Here is a 14875-nt window from a genome sequence, read left to right as displayed (position 1 = left end):
GCTCAGTAAGACGGCCGCATCCCTCCAGGTACCAGCTTACCTGGTCTCCTCGAAGTCCACCCAGGATACCTATACAGGTAGACCTTGAAGCTGCCCAGTGAAGTCGCTCACGACGCTGAAAGAAACCCAGCGGTATTGTTGGATTGAAGTTTAGGTACGAATCTCCTACTTGCACTTTTGTCGTTGCGCCATAACCTGCAAAAGAAAGACGTCGACGTAGGGCTAAGACTTACTAACCGCCATGACTCAGTAGTCCTTCCCTAACCGTCATTCACAAACACCCTCCAATCAATACCCAACATCCTTTCGAAAACGAGTTGATCATATTACGAAGTGGTTCAACACACACCCACGAACTCGGGTTAAAGCTATCAAATCGAACTTAGGCACTTAGCTAGGCGGGACGTCCCTAACCCGCCCGACTCCGGTTAGATCCCATCGTTGCCAAACTTGTTCAGAACACCAAACTTCACACCTCCAAGCAAACTGCACACGACCGAATCCAGCACCAGCATTCCGATAAATACGAAGATCTTGTATTGGCACAAACTCAACGTTGTCACGATCATAACAGTCACTACCATATCTGCGAAACGAATAGGTGAAAATGGGTAACCAGAGCTCCAAAGGCGCTGGTGGGGCAAGTACTCCCAAGAGCAGTGCATCGCAGACATCATTAGATAAGGGAGGAGACAATCTTCAGTCTTACCCTTCATTCAGCAAAGCAGATACGAAAGAGTCGACACGGTCACTTCGAGGAGCGTTAAGGTCAAAAATCCCCGGCAAGACCGACAGTCCTCGCAACTCGACATCGGGATTCAGTAGTACTGATGCGGGAATAGCAGATAAATCAGATGCGGCATCTGTCCGCTCTGGCAGAAGCTCGCGATCTGGCGTATCGCGGACGGGTCGTCTTGATGATTCTCAATCGGCGTTATCCCAAGTCCCTCAGGATTCTGACGATGACAACAATGATAACCCCAAAGCACCTCCATCTCCGATCCAATCTGCCTCTATAATCAAAGGTCATCACGATGTCGCTGCAGCTCAGCGAAGCGGAGAGATTGACCAGGTGTCTGATCAACCACCGTCCGGAGGTCTTAAGAATCAACAACAGGGCCAGCTTGCTGGGCAATCGATTCTGGTGAAGAGACCTGATGCAATCAACCCAATCACGAAGGAAGCCGAACCCGTTCCTGTCGCTCCCGAGCCGAAAGATAGCGCTGCCTCGACACCGATAGCTATGGCGGAGATGAATAATGCAGATGTGGATGACTATATCAAGCGCCTTCTGGACGCAGGGTATGCCGGCAAGAGCACTAAAGGTGTTTGTTTGCGCAATGCGGAGATCACATCCATTTGCACAAAAGTCAGGGAGATATTTTTGGAGCAGCCACCACTGATTGAGTTGGAAGCTCCAGTCAAGATCGTTGGGGATATTCATGGCCAATACTCTGATCTTATTCGAATGTTCGAAATGTGTGGATTCCCTCCTAGTTCCAATTTCTTGTTCTTAGGCGATTATGTCGACAGAGGAAAGGCATCGTTGGAGACAATGTTGCTGTTGATGTGCTACAAGATCAAGTATCCGGAAAACTTTTTCTTGTTGAGAGGTAACCACGAGTGTGCAAATGTTACACGAGTATACGGATTTTATGATGAGTGTAAGAGAAGGTGCAATGTCAAAGTATGGAAGACTTTTGTAGACACGTTTAATTGCGTAAGTCGTCCACGTTTTTCAGCAATACCCCGCTAACATATGCTGTAGCTTCCAATTGCCGCAATTGTAGCAGGAAAGATATTCTGTGTCCACGGTGGATTATCGCCAGCACTTAGTCACATGGACGATATCAGGCACATTGCCCGACCGACAGACGTACCCGATTTCGGCTTGCTCAACGATCTGTTATGGTCGGATCCCGCGGATCAAGAAAAGGATTGGGAATCTAGTGAACGTGGAGTCAGTTATTCTTTCGGCAAGAAGGTTATAACCGAGTTTTTGGCTAGACATGATTTCGACTTGGTATGCCGGGCACATATGGTTGTTGAAGATGGATACGAGTTTTTTGAAGATCGCATTTTGGTGACGGTGTTTTCTGCTCCCAACTATTGCGGGGAGTTTGACAATTATGGTGCGGTGATGAGTGTTTCAACGGAATTGTTATGCAGCTTCGAGCTTTTGAAGCCTTTGGATTCGAGTGCTCTAAAGAGTCAGATGAAGAAGAGCCGAAACAAGCGCAACAGTATGGTCAACAGTCCTCCACCTGGCGGAGCATTCCCTCAGAGCGTCTGATCTTTTCTTGATTATCAAGCAAAACCACCGGAATATCAAACCATTAGATATCACACCATGACAGGTCATAGGGCGATTCGGCGTCGGCTCGAAAGGGGAACGAATGTGCTGTGGATATTTCAGACGCTGGAAATTCTTGCAATGCGATGGGCCGGATGATGCAACGAGTACACAGAAACAGAGACGACCATGTCTGCCGTAGCAGATTGCAGTATCAGCCTAACGACATGAGTAGCGGACAAGGAGTAGCATATGGAGACACACGGCTTGCATATAAATGGGCAATGATAAAAAGAGACTCTAGTTCAATCGGTGTTTTGGGGGGAGACTTGGAAGTCTGTTGATCTGAGCGTTGTTATGGCGTTTTTTTTTTTTTTTTTTGAGAGCAAAACATTCATTCAGGGAGCTTGAGTCTGTTTTTTTACAGCGCGCTGGAAGGGAATTATGATGTTGAATGACACCATGTTTGCCTTACCTTCTTCATGTTTATTTTAGCTTTTTTTCCTGGATGAGGATGCGGATAAATCCCAGCTTTGTATGTATTAATACCAATCAGGTCGTTTTGGTTTTGTCTTGTTTGAGCTTGATGATAAGATGTGAGTGAGTTGTGTGATGCTTGTCTCGGTTGATCAAGGTAGGAGTTTGGATAACATTTTTATAGAAGATAATTAAATGTTAACTTGACACTCACGAGACTTGGGAGGTATTTGTTTCGTCAGGATGACTGAGATGTCTGTCCATCCATTCGATCTCGCCCAAATCTCGTTCAGCAACTCAAACCAATCCAGCAATCTCGTCCACTGCCACTGCTTCGGCGCTTGTATCTTTTCATGGGGTAGATGGGAAGAAGTTAAGCTTGTTTCTAACGTTAAGGAGAGAATTAGACACTGATTCGTTCTCTCTTCACGAGACTTGGGAGGAGTTTGGAGTCAACTTTTATAGGGTTATAGATTTGGTCCTTTCAAGGCATTCACCCCCAACTATAGGTGCCTTTCGGTTTATTTATTGTTATTTCTAGCTTTTCTTAATTGTCATGCTAGAAGTCTTTAATCCGGATATGTCATACAACTCCTGAGTCGCACCGACGAAGGAGGTGGCGGAGTCTTGGTTTGTTAGAGAATCTTGGTCGGAGAGGGATTCTGGGTTGGTAATTGAGGTTTGGTTTGTGGTAGAGTCTTGGTCGGTGACAGGAGGCTTAATCAGAGCCTTGATCTGAGAAACAGTCGTAGTTGGTAATAGAAGGTTTGATTTATAGTAGAGTCTTGGTCGGAGAAAGAGGTTTAGTTAGAGGGTGAGATTTAGTTAGAGAGTAAGATTTAGTCGAAGGGTAAGATTTTACCTAGTAGGTAAGATTTGGCCGGAGGGTGAAATTTGGCCGGAGGGTAAGTTTTGAGTATAAGGTAAGATTTAGTCGAGGGTAGACTTTAGCTAGAGAAGAAATTTAGTTAGATAGTGAGATTTCGCTAGATGGTGGGTTTTGGCCAGAGGGTGATTTTGGTCGGAGAAGAGTTTTGGGCCAGAGGGTGAGTTTTGGCGAGAGAAGAGTTTTAGTGAGAGAAATCTTCTCTGTCGAAACTCTAACGCTAGAAGCTGATCTTTAAGAAAGTATTTTTAAAAAGTTGTAAAGTCGAAGCTAGACCGAGATGCAGGTGGTGTGGCCTAGGCCGTTCCTGCCGTTTTCGTTACGTCTAATACGCGTTAGTACGTCTACTATAATTTCTAATATCTTCTAACTCCTACTTCATATTATATAAATTCAGTTTCTATCCTTAACTCTGATTATACGTTTAAGTTCATCAGAAAGAATTTTGTTTTTATAATCCGAGTTACGATACTACCATTCAATAATATGTCCTCGCCTATGCCTCTAGAGCTTTTCCCACCTGACTTCAGCAGCTTCAGCTACAAAGAAGACCCAAGAAATGCTCTTCAAGTACTTTGGGAGCTCCTCAGATATCACGAAGCTACATTCACCAAAAATCCAGGACACCAAAGTGTATTCAAAAAAGTATATATAAATTTTCATCATCTACCACACAAGCCAAAAAACAGCAAGCTAGGTTACTTTACAACTTCTAAATTCTCAACTCCCTACTCCTACACCCTCCTTTGTCCTCCCCTGACTTATGCACTTAAAACCCCAAAAGCGAATTCCACTCATCAGCAGTAGTCTGATCGCGCGTACCGAGCGCCAAAATCTGTGCCTGGGCATCCTCGCACAAAGTGATGGCGGCAGCAGAAGCACCACACACGTTACCGAGCTGGTCGCAGATACGGTTGGTGATGATGTTTGGGTTCAATGCTTCTTGTTGGCCTTGGGCAACAACGGGGTCGATTGGGATAAAGGTGAATTCGGTGGCTGGACGTCCGCCGAGACCGCCTTCGAATTTCATGGTTGGGATACAGGTTCCGAAGTCGTTTGCACCTGCTGCGGCTCCTCCGGCGGCGGCATCACCTGCGTTTGCGTTATTACCGGCGTTGGCGTTGTTTCCAGCGTTGTTGTTGTTGTTGTTGTTGCCAGCATTTGCGTTACCAGCGTTGGCATTTCCAGCGTTTCCAGTCGCGACGGCGGCGGCAGTGGTAGCAGCTTTAGTAGCAGCCTTTGTAGCGGCCTTTGTGACAGTTGCGAGTGTGGTCGGGGCAGCGGCAACGGCACCTCCACATGCATCACCAGCGTTGGCATCACCGGCCGCGACATCTCCAGCACCGGCATTTGCTCCAGCACCAGCATTTGCTTCAGCACCAGCATTCGCTCCGGCACCAGCAGCTGGGGCGGCTCCTGCGGCTCCTTGAATTCATGTTAGTATCATTCAGAAGAAATCCAGATCAAGGCGAGAAGCTTACCTGCAGCGTCCTTAGTCAGGAAGTTGGTGAAACCAGAAGCAGCAGTGACATCGGCGACACTCAGACCAGCGGCGTCAAGAGGTGTGGTGAGAGAAGCAGCAGAAGCGGCGTTCTGAGCAGCAGCTCCATCAACTGCTGGGTCAACGAGAGGAATGATACCTCTGAGAGCCTCAGTGACTGGGAGAGATGCGTCACTGCATAGTGTTGGCTGTGTGACAGCAAATGGGTTGAAGTTCTGTTCGGCAGCGACTAGTCCCTTGGCAGCTTCGAGTCCACCGTCTCCGAGAGTGGCGACGATCTCATCGGCTTTCTTGAGCTGTGATGTTGTTAGCGAGGTTCAAGTGATTTATTGACTGAAGACGTACCTTGTCACAAGGGTTGGCTGCGGCCAAAAGGGTGGAAATCGCAGATCCAGCAAGAGTAGCGGCATCACCGGAGTTTCCACCAGATGATCCAGAGATTGCTGCAATTGGGACTTGTTCTTGACCGAATCGAGCTTCGGTAAGGGCCACAAGGATGGAAATAAGGATAGCTTGAGAATACATATTGAGATCTGGTGAAAAAGATGCTCGAAAATGCAGTAAAATCAAAGTTCAGAGAATTGGATGACTGTTGAAAAGATGGACCGGCCGAAATGGTAAAAAGGTTTCTAAAAGGATAGTAGTGAATGGAATAAGATCACAGATCTAGAAACGAAAGTAGAAAGTCAAGAACAAGAAGCTGAAGATGATGGAGAAGGAAGTGATGTATCTGGGAAACACAATCACTTATATACAAACAGAGCAAGCGCTCATGCCTTTGAATTTCCCGATGTCAGGGCATGGCCTTTCCCCTTCCCCTCGTCATTTCACCATCTTGGCATCTCGCATGCAGAAGATCTTACCGGTCGAATTCGAGGCTGGGATGAACCACTGCCGCCGTGGCACAAAGTTTTGTACGAGCACACAGCATGAGCCGCAATATCAAGTTGCCAAGAGCCTCCTTTTGTATGATCTCTCGGACTAAGTGCTGGGTTCGCATAGCTGGCGAGGGAGTTCGTGATGGGCAAGACGTGTCGTCCCATGTCTTCTTGGTCTCGCCTATGGAGCTAGAAGCTTGGAGTTTGGGTTGCAAGGGTGTTCGGATGAAGCCCGAGGAGAAGATCTTGGTATGATTTGTCCATATCCCTTGAAAGCGCTTGTCTGTTGGGTGGAGTTACGCAGGGCGTGGCTAGGCTCGGTAGATCGTGTACCCAAGATGTCCATCTGTGACTGACAAGAAAGGTTGCCCTGGGATCCGTTTGAGATTCGGAAACTCCAAGTGCGTGAAGATTGACGCTGGCGAGATGCGAAACAAGCGACGGGTCTGTGGACGACGCGAGCGTTGAGTGTCAAATAAATTGTTTCCTGGACTTGGCACTCCACTTCTGTCCGTGAAGAGTTACATCTGTGGATTTTGAGGGATAAAGTTAAATTGTGACCCTCAAAATTCCTAATGAAGCATTCCCCGGACCCATATGTTGTGGTTCTTATGATCTAGAAATGAAGTTGTGCAATATGAGTAGGGCGAAGCGACAGAATAGTGCATTGCTTATGTCATCCATATCCACCTCGACAAAACTTCCGACGGGCCGGGGGGTTCAGACTTCGAGACAGACGAAGTTTGATAGCCATCCGACGACAACAACGACCACTCGTTCTGGCCACGACCCGTCATGACTGGATCAACGGTTGTGGCGTATTCGGAAAGCGATCTTTGCGGAGGAGTGCTGCCAGGTCTGAAGTCCGGATGGCATTGTTGACGCCTGCATCGTGGCCAATGGAACGTGGAATCTTCGACTTCGAATCGGCATTGCGCATGACGGTCAGAACATCCTCCGTCTTGTGTACGCGGTAACTGGAACAACAATTTCGTAGATGGCGGTGGCCTTGTACTGACGACAGAGATCGTGATGAGTGAGGCTTTTTCGTGTCGGAATCATTGAGCACACGGAGATGAAGGGGAACTTGGAGAAGCGTCAATGCTAAAAGCTCCCATTATTTTCTAGTATATAGACCCACATTCCTTTTTTTTTTGTAGGATCCATTATGATAGAGATGTCCTTCGCCGGCAGGATACGGGTGGCTCTTACCTTCCATTCTTTCCAGCAAATTTCACCGAGAAATCTCATTCGATTCTGTCTCAATGGCGGAAGTATGAGTCGTGCCTTCTTTATTTCGCTGAAAGAAAAACAGAAGAGTTGGCTGTTAAGTACGAGTGATTGTAGAATCTTTGTGCACACTTGACTCTATTTTCTGTCGGGCGCCGACGACCGTGGATACACATCTGTTACTCTCGTATCCTGTCTTTCCCGTCATGGCAAAATCTGCAAGAACTCATTACTGGCAAACAAGACAATTTGTCATTCCGAATCACGAAAAACACTGCAGAGCAGGGTTGGAAAATGAGGGAACGAGAATATCAAGAGATTAACGCAAATCAGGAGTATTTGGTTGGACGCATGATAAACTCTATTGTACTTGAAGTTGCCTACTGTGCATACACAGATACTGATTATACTCTACATTGTCAAGAAATGTATCTTCCTCTAACTTATCACATCAGGGGAAAACTCACATTATTCATAGCTGTAACAGTCAACCTTTTTGACTTGTTTTATACACGCTTTCAAATTATGAAGCCAATTTCATATCATTAACCTAACTCTTAAAATATTCCATCTAGACAAAACAATACTATTTAAATTCGCGGGCTTTCTTGACCGTTTGGTTTTGCTTCTTCACACCTCGAGTGGATTGTCAAAGTCATGAGGGAGGAAATGGAACACGAGAACCTACAATCAGTCATTTATCATGTCAAATACGCAAGATATAAATATAATCTAATGTTTCAACTCGATATCTGATCTAGCAGCGAAAAAAATCTAAATTCTATATACAAAATACACATAACAGCAACAAAACCTTGGACAGCCTCAAGCCCAAAAAGAAGCTGCACGGCTAACACATACGGAAACAAATCTCTAAACCGTCTCCCCTACGCCAACCTAAATCGAAATAAACCTCACCGACTAGATCCTCACGCCTTAATAGCAGCCATACTCCCAATGTGTTCCTGATAAACCCTCGTCGTCTTCCCAGCGCCCAATGCCGTAACCCCCGAGATCTTCACAATCCACTTCTCCGCCCCTTCAACCTCTATACGCGGAAGATTCGCGTTCGCATCCTCATCTTTAACATTCTCATTCAGAATGATTTTCGTAGGGAAATCAGGATACACAGCCGCCGGTCGTCCAACACCAACGATATCACAAGCGCCACTTTGAAGTGCACCTTCCATACCGGTACGTGTTCGGAATCCACCGGTGACCATTAATACTAGACCGGGGAATGACTTGCGAACCGTTTGGGCAAACTCGAGGAAGAAAGACTCTCGTTTGATTGTCGATGCTTTCATAGGTTTATCTTCTGACATATCCTGCTTAGCGACACCATCATCACCCATCATGAGCGGATTCTCGTAAGTGCCTCCGGAGATCTCGAGGAAATCGATGCCAGCGTCCACAAGCAATCTTATTTGCTCCAGAACATCCTCGGTTTTGTCAGTAGCTGCGTCTGCGCTGTTGAATTTGATGCTGATAGAGAAGTTTGGACTGGTAACGGCGCGGATTCGACGAATGATACGGAGTGATATTTCGACTCGTTTATGAGCGGAACCGCCAAATTCATCGGTCCGACGGTTTGTAGCTGGTGAGTGGAATTGAGCTAGGAGGTATCCATGTCTAAGAGTCTGTTAGAGCACGGCGGAGATAATGGAGAAATGAAGACTTACGCTGCGTGGAGCTCTACACCTTTAAACCCAGCGTCGTATGATCTTTTGGCGCCTTCAACGAATTGGTCAATCACGAGCTTGATATCTTGCACTGTCATTTCCTTTGGGGTGCCAAACAAAACTTTCGAGGCAACCTTGGCGAGGATTCCAGGCCCGAAATTCAGTCCAATAGGTGATGGTGCCAGGTTCTTGGTGAAGAACGACTTTTTACCAGCTCCTGCTGGAGATTGGCGACCTGGGTGATTAAGCTGGACTATCGTAGGTGTGCCAGATGCTTGACATTCCGTTGCCCACTCTCTCCACGCCGCTTGAAGCTCGTCGGTATTTTGAGCTGGGACATCAATGTCCTGAGGTGCTCCGAGGTAATCATCCGATACCTGAACATTGCCTAAATCTTCCATGAGTCGAATATCGAGAAATTACATTCTGGTCTTCATACCTGTCAAAATCATTCCCCATCCTCCTTTTGCCCACTCTCGGTACGCCTTTCTGATTTTCTGATTTGGATCATGAGTTGTTGCGGCTAGTCCCTCAGCCATAGCAGCCTAGAGGAGTCAGTATCTAAAATTTCTGGGATTCGCGAATCCGTGATATGTACGCCAATAGACTTACCTTCGACATGCGGTTGGGCAGTCTCAGGCCTGACGGCAAAACGAGTTCTTGACTGAGTAGCATTTTGAGATACAGATGAGAGTGGAACTGAAATATGAATGATAAAATATAGGAGCTTTCTGAATTGTGGGATGTAGATTTTATTTTCCGAGTTGGAACAGCGACCTACGAGCTTCTTTTAAGAACATTGTGAAAATACAGCACTTATCAATTTGCTTCTTGCGCCGGAGAAATCCCAATGCGGTACCAAAACCTTGATTGCCTACCATAGCCTTTTCGCTGCGATTGCAAATTACTGATTTGTAATCTTCAGAAGGTGAAGATGCTATGATATTTAGTGCTTGACCACCAGGTTAAGGGGTACAGAGGCCAATTGCGGGCTAATTGAAGCTCCCGACTCGAGATAGCATTTGCAGTTCGTCCTAGAAGGAATTGTTGTGCTCCACAGAACTAATTTTTGAACCTATCTCAAGCTATCTGGAGTTTCAAGCATAACATACCAGTAAACACGCTATGCCTGATTTGAAGTAGATGCGGGAGATGTATTCATCCGACCGGGGTGGCAAACCTCAACAGCCGACCATTTGTAACTATTTGACCTCGGTACAAAGATATGAGGAAAGATGTCAGGTTTTAGCGCCTTCTCAAGTTCTCGACAGCGAAGAAGCTAATAATTGTTTGCAACGGCGATGCTGGTCGTACTTCCAAGTGAATAGCCAGGTCCAAGAGTACTGATTTGGATGTGCAAATCTGCATAGTCATCCAAAGGCGTCGACAATAACATAATTTCTTATTAACCTTCCACGGAGAACTTACAACTCAACTTGTTCAAGCGCGAGGCCTACCGTAACAGTTACGACCAAGAAGAGATATCAGTCTCTTTCTAACCTCCTTCACCCTTTCGTGTGATCCCCGGGTAGATCTTGTGAATTGCATCGAAAAGTAGGTCGTACTACTCTGGAGGAACTACCACCAGTACAGACGACAGGACGGATGTTATGTGGTTTCGAAATGATTTTTAGATTCTGGTAAAATGAATGGGCATTTCTTTGGTGTTCGCTTCTCCAACACGTATTGCTCCATTTCGTTTGACGCCGGTACTGACAACATAGATCAAAGCAAGAAATTACTTCCCAAGTGCCAGTTCCGCGATGCAATTGCAATAGGAGATTCAAGAGTTCACACCTGCAACCCACAGGTGGCTTGGTGTAGTCCAGAGTAAGTGGGACGCGCGCGGAGCGCTGTGTGAGAACAATGGGTAAAAGGAGTCTCTCAAACAAAATATTAAGCGATGGGAGGGAGGTCTTGTTGTATGACTTGTAAAGTTGTAGCTTCCCAGGTCCCTGAAACGCGTTTGACATTTGCGGTTTCCTTGGACGGTCTCGCCTCGCTTATCGTCTGACGAGTGGGCATTTTGGGAGCTTGAAGCCCCTGAAAAAACACAACAACCCCCAATGAAACACCCTGTGACTTTGCCGCAAGTCTAGGAATTTGCTTCGCTGCGGTTTGTTGGAGATGCACGGCTGATACCCTCCTTTAGATCCTGATAGGCCAAATACGCATTGCGCCACACCCATTCTGTTGTAACATGGGTCTCAAGCATTGATGTAAAGATACGAATAGGCAGCGGCACCTCAAGGTGCTCAAGCAAAGCACCGACGAGACCAATTGCTCACAATTTCCAAGATAACCGACTCACCAGCTGCCTTCAGTAGATTGACGGCTACTTGTTGAGCAGAGAAGGTTGGAATAGCTTCAATATCCGTCGAACAACGCTGGGCGAGGCTGCTGTTATCTCTCCCAACCACCTTTCGGGAAACGATATCCTACAATAGCATCATGCCAAATCAACCTCGATATCATCGAAGATCTTCTTCCGTCTTGCAGACTCGGCTTTCACAGTCTTTACCACCTGTCCCACTACCTGAAATAAATATACCTCCACCGCAAATATATCGAGACGAATCCGAATCTGCCGTAGAGGATGACGAATCGACTGGACATGGCATTCGGCTGGAGCTAACATCGTCTTCAAGACCCTCGGATCCGCCTCAATACCAACCGATGTACGACTACTTACGATCGAAGCAGGTTACCAGTGCGAATCCCCCAGCATATGGAGCTTCCCCAAATTCTAGCGCTTTGCAAATCATCACCGACCCCACACCGACGCTTCAAGAACCATATCGAGATGAACCATTTATAGTCACGATAGACTCCTCACCTCCTCCTCCTTCCTATCAAGAGATATTCCGCCAGCATGAAATTGAGATGGATAACATGTCGAGGGCTGTGGTCCTGGATTCGGATGTAGACCCAGCGGAGCAGACAGAAGACATATACAAATGGATCGTGGCCATGCTATTGATCATACTGACGATAGCATGTGTGGGGACGGCGTTCAATTGGGGCAGGCCTATCTGATCTGTAGGATTTTTCCAGGAGTTGGTCGACTGGATGCATATGTGGGCGGGAGCTGAATAGGCATTGTTTGGCATTTGGCATTTGGCGTTTGCGATTTGAGGTTTTTTGGGCGAACGGACAGTACGGGCACGGATCGGAGTATGCGGCATGTTGATGATACCTACAAAGTTACGGCTTTGGAAACAGCGAGAAGAAGGAAGATGTAAATATACAATATACAAGTACATCCAGCAGGATAAAACAATCCCACAACACCACCAAATATCTCCCGAAGAACCGTTGACGGCTCGGCCCGTGGGTCCGATTGTCCCAGTCGGCAAACTGCGGGCCGGCCGGACGTCTCAGTGTACTGAATTCTTACTAACCACTTTTCGCTCCGTTGAATGGATGGATGATAAGGACTCAAGCTTACTCCTCCTATCTTTTCATCTCTGATATCATCCTTCATCCCACCTTTCGCAGGTAGGTTTATTTTCAATCGGAGAATACAAGCTCTCAAGCCGTCGGTCAAGTGGACGCAACTATAAAGGAGGAGTCCTAAATTGTATTCATTATCTTACCCCTCATCACTTTCTCAACCTATTTGGTACTTTACATTTAACTGCATCCTACATTTTTGAGCTACTTCAAATCTGCTGCTATATTTTCCAGCGTCTCTAGCCTCTTTTCCGATTTCCACCATGGCAGCAACAGTCACAATCAAATCCGGTGCTTCCTGGCAAGAGGTTGCCGAAGATAGGCAAAAATACCGCGATGCCACTCTTGCTAAGGTGGAGCCAGCTCTTGGGAAACTTAAAGATATCCCACGAAATACACTACCAATCGCAAAAGAACTACTGACGGCTGAGGAAGTCAAAATCACAGAAAGCACCGTAGAGGAACTGGCCAAGCAAATAGGTGACAGCGACATAAGCTCAGTGGACGTGGTTAAGGCTTTTCTTCGCCGAGCAGTACTAGCACAAACATTGGTACTATTCTCCGGCTGTACAAATTTACACTAGTTATCACACAATCTAACCATGTAGCTAGACAAATTGTGTGACCGAGGTCCTTCCTGATCAAGCCATCGAAAGAGCAAAGTATCTCGATGAATACCTGGCTAAAAACGGTAAACCAATTGGGCCTCTACACGGAATTCCAATAAGTGTGAAGGAACATATTGGTATGAAGGGATTAGATCACAATGCCGGTTTCGTCGGCTGGGTAGGAGGGGTCGCAGATGACGATGCTTTAATACTGAAAATTCTGCGGGCAGCTGGTGCAGTCTTCTATGTTAGGACCACTCAACCTCAATGTTTGATGCATTTAGAGACGAGCAGCAACTTATATGGGTGTGTTGATATTCTTTTCTTAATGTAGTGGGAGCTAATTCGTCAGAACCACGACAAATCCTTTTAACACAACTTTGACGCCTGGAGGGTCGTCTGGTGGTGAGGGTGCACTGGTTGGTTTCAGGGCATCACTGCTGGGTATTGGTACGGATATTGGGGGTTCGATTAGAGGTCCAGCTGCAAATTGTGGTAAGTTCCCAGGCATTTGTGTGTCGATGAAAGTGCTGAAAAGTCTTTACAGGTGTTTATGGGTTGAAACCAACCACAAAGAGACTGCCAGTTTCAGGTCTGAAAGCAGTGGGCGGCGGGCAAGAACAAATCGTACCGACCATCGGACCTCTTTCTACGAGTCTGGAAGGACTCAAGATTTTTACCAAGACTTTGATTGATGCTAAACCGTGGTTGCGCGAACCTGGCTTATTACCGTTCCCTTGGAAAGAGGAGGACTTCTTCAACGGTAGGAAAATAAAGGTAGCGGTGATCTGGGATGACGGTGTGGTTAAACCGCAGCCTCCTGTTACGAGAGCTCTCAAGGAAGTCGTGGATAAATTAGCATCTAGTGACAAATTTGAAGTCGTTGATTGGAAGCCATATCAACATGATAGAGCTTGGGAGATCATCGTATGTATGATATGCCAAGCACAATGTAAAAGGCTGACTGGAACTAGGCGAACCTCTATTTCTGCGATGGTGGGAAAGAGAATGACGAAGCGCTTGCGAGCTCGAACGAACCGTGGTTGCCATTATCTACTCACATCGCCAAAAATAAACACGTTGAACACCACACCATCACCTCACTGTACAAGGCAGTCATGGGACGGGACGCCTACCGTCAAGAGTACGCCAATCTATGGAACAGTACGGCTACATCTGTTACACAAGATGGAACACCGGAAGGCATGGTGGATGTAATTTTGTGTCCAGTCGGGCCCGGTTCAGCTCCAAAGATAGAAACAGCGAAGTGGTGGGGTTATACAAGTCAATGGAATCTGCTTGATTACCCAGGACTCGTTTTCCCTGTAGATAAGGTTGATGTCTCAAAGGACTCAGTAGACATGAATCACGAGCCCAGAAATGAGAGGGATGAAGAAAACGTTGCTTTATGGAAAGAACATGGTGCGGAAGGTTATAAAGATGCTCCCGTTAGCTTGCAACTTGTTGGTCGCAGGTACGTTGACACCGTCGCTTGAATGTTACCGAAGGTATACTGACAGCTCATGAAGGTATGAGGACGAGAAGCTTATACAGGCATTGGAGATTATTCAAGCAGAGACCGGCTTGCCATTTGCATCATATACATGATGACTAGTGTAATGCTTGAAATGGAGCCTTAGTCACGTGGGATATGTGTACCGATGTCCTGGAATTGTTTTTGCATGTTTGATCTTTTCCAGTCGTACTGCTATGCTACTTTTTTATCTCGTTCATGACGACTATCGGCCAGTCAGTAGGGTATCAAGGTTCTGGTATTGTTCAAAAACAATTATCAATGCTGCGTCCGATCAGGGGACGATTTGACTCATGCACAACTACGGCCTACTTGTCTCACGATACTTTCTTT

At 46.5% G+C, this 14875-nt stretch overlaps 5 protein-coding genes across 5 annotated transcripts; 3 read left to right on the top strand and 2 right to left on the bottom strand.

Annotated features, from left to right (window-relative positions):
• Positions 1 to 607: 607 nt before the first annotated feature.
• Positions 608 to 2293, top strand: GLAREA_02663 (Metallo-dependent phosphatase; the record flags this gene model as incomplete). Its single annotated transcript, XM_008087748.1, has 2 exons — positions 608 to 1720; positions 1769 to 2293. 2 exons carry the CDS (start codon positions 608 to 610, stop codon positions 2291 to 2293), a joined length of 1638 nt encoding a protein of 545 aa, XP_008085939.1.
• A 2132-nt stretch (positions 2294 to 4425) lies between these two features.
• GLAREA_02662 (uncharacterized protein) lies at positions 4426 to 5682 on the bottom strand (the record flags this gene model as incomplete). Its single annotated transcript, XM_008087747.1, has 3 exons — positions 4426 to 5081; positions 5138 to 5453; positions 5503 to 5682. The coding sequence occupies 3 exons, from the start codon at positions 5680 to 5682 to the stop codon at positions 4426 to 4428; spliced, it is 1152 nt and encodes a 383-aa protein (XP_008085938.1).
• A 2512-nt stretch (positions 5683 to 8194) lies between these two features.
• On the bottom strand, positions 8195 to 9622 carry GLAREA_02661 (FMN-linked oxidoreductase; the record flags this gene model as incomplete). Its single annotated transcript, XM_008087746.1, has 4 exons — positions 8195 to 8897; positions 8948 to 9335; positions 9387 to 9492; positions 9560 to 9622. 4 exons carry the CDS (start codon positions 9620 to 9622, stop codon positions 8195 to 8197), a joined length of 1260 nt encoding a protein of 419 aa, XP_008085937.1.
• A 1776-nt stretch (positions 9623 to 11398) lies between these two features.
• On the top strand, positions 11399 to 11983 carry GLAREA_02660 (uncharacterized protein; the record flags this gene model as incomplete). Its single annotated transcript, XM_008087745.1, has 1 exon — positions 11399 to 11983. The coding sequence occupies one exon, from the start codon at positions 11399 to 11401 to the stop codon at positions 11981 to 11983; it is 585 nt and encodes a 194-aa protein (XP_008085936.1).
• Positions 11984 to 12663: 680 nt separating this feature from the next.
• On the top strand, positions 12664 to 14616 carry GLAREA_02659 (Amidase signature (AS) enzyme; the record flags this gene model as incomplete). The annotated part of the gene is made up of 6 exons (XM_008087744.1): positions 12664 to 12951; positions 13013 to 13314; positions 13361 to 13503; positions 13556 to 13935; positions 13983 to 14482; positions 14538 to 14616. 6 exons carry the CDS (start codon positions 12664 to 12666, stop codon positions 14614 to 14616), a joined length of 1692 nt encoding a protein of 563 aa, XP_008085935.1.
• Positions 14617 to 14875: the final 259 nt, after the last annotated feature.

Source organism: Glarea lozoyensis (assembly GCF_000409485.1).
Source record: "Glarea lozoyensis ATCC 20868 chromosome Unknown GLAREA6, whole genome shotgun sequence".
Lineage (NCBI taxonomy): Eukaryota > Fungi > Ascomycota > Leotiomycetes > Helotiales > Helotiaceae > Glarea > Glarea lozoyensis.
The sequence above is the reverse complement of the archived record's forward strand: the minus strand, read 5'-3'. Positions and strand labels throughout refer to the sequence as shown.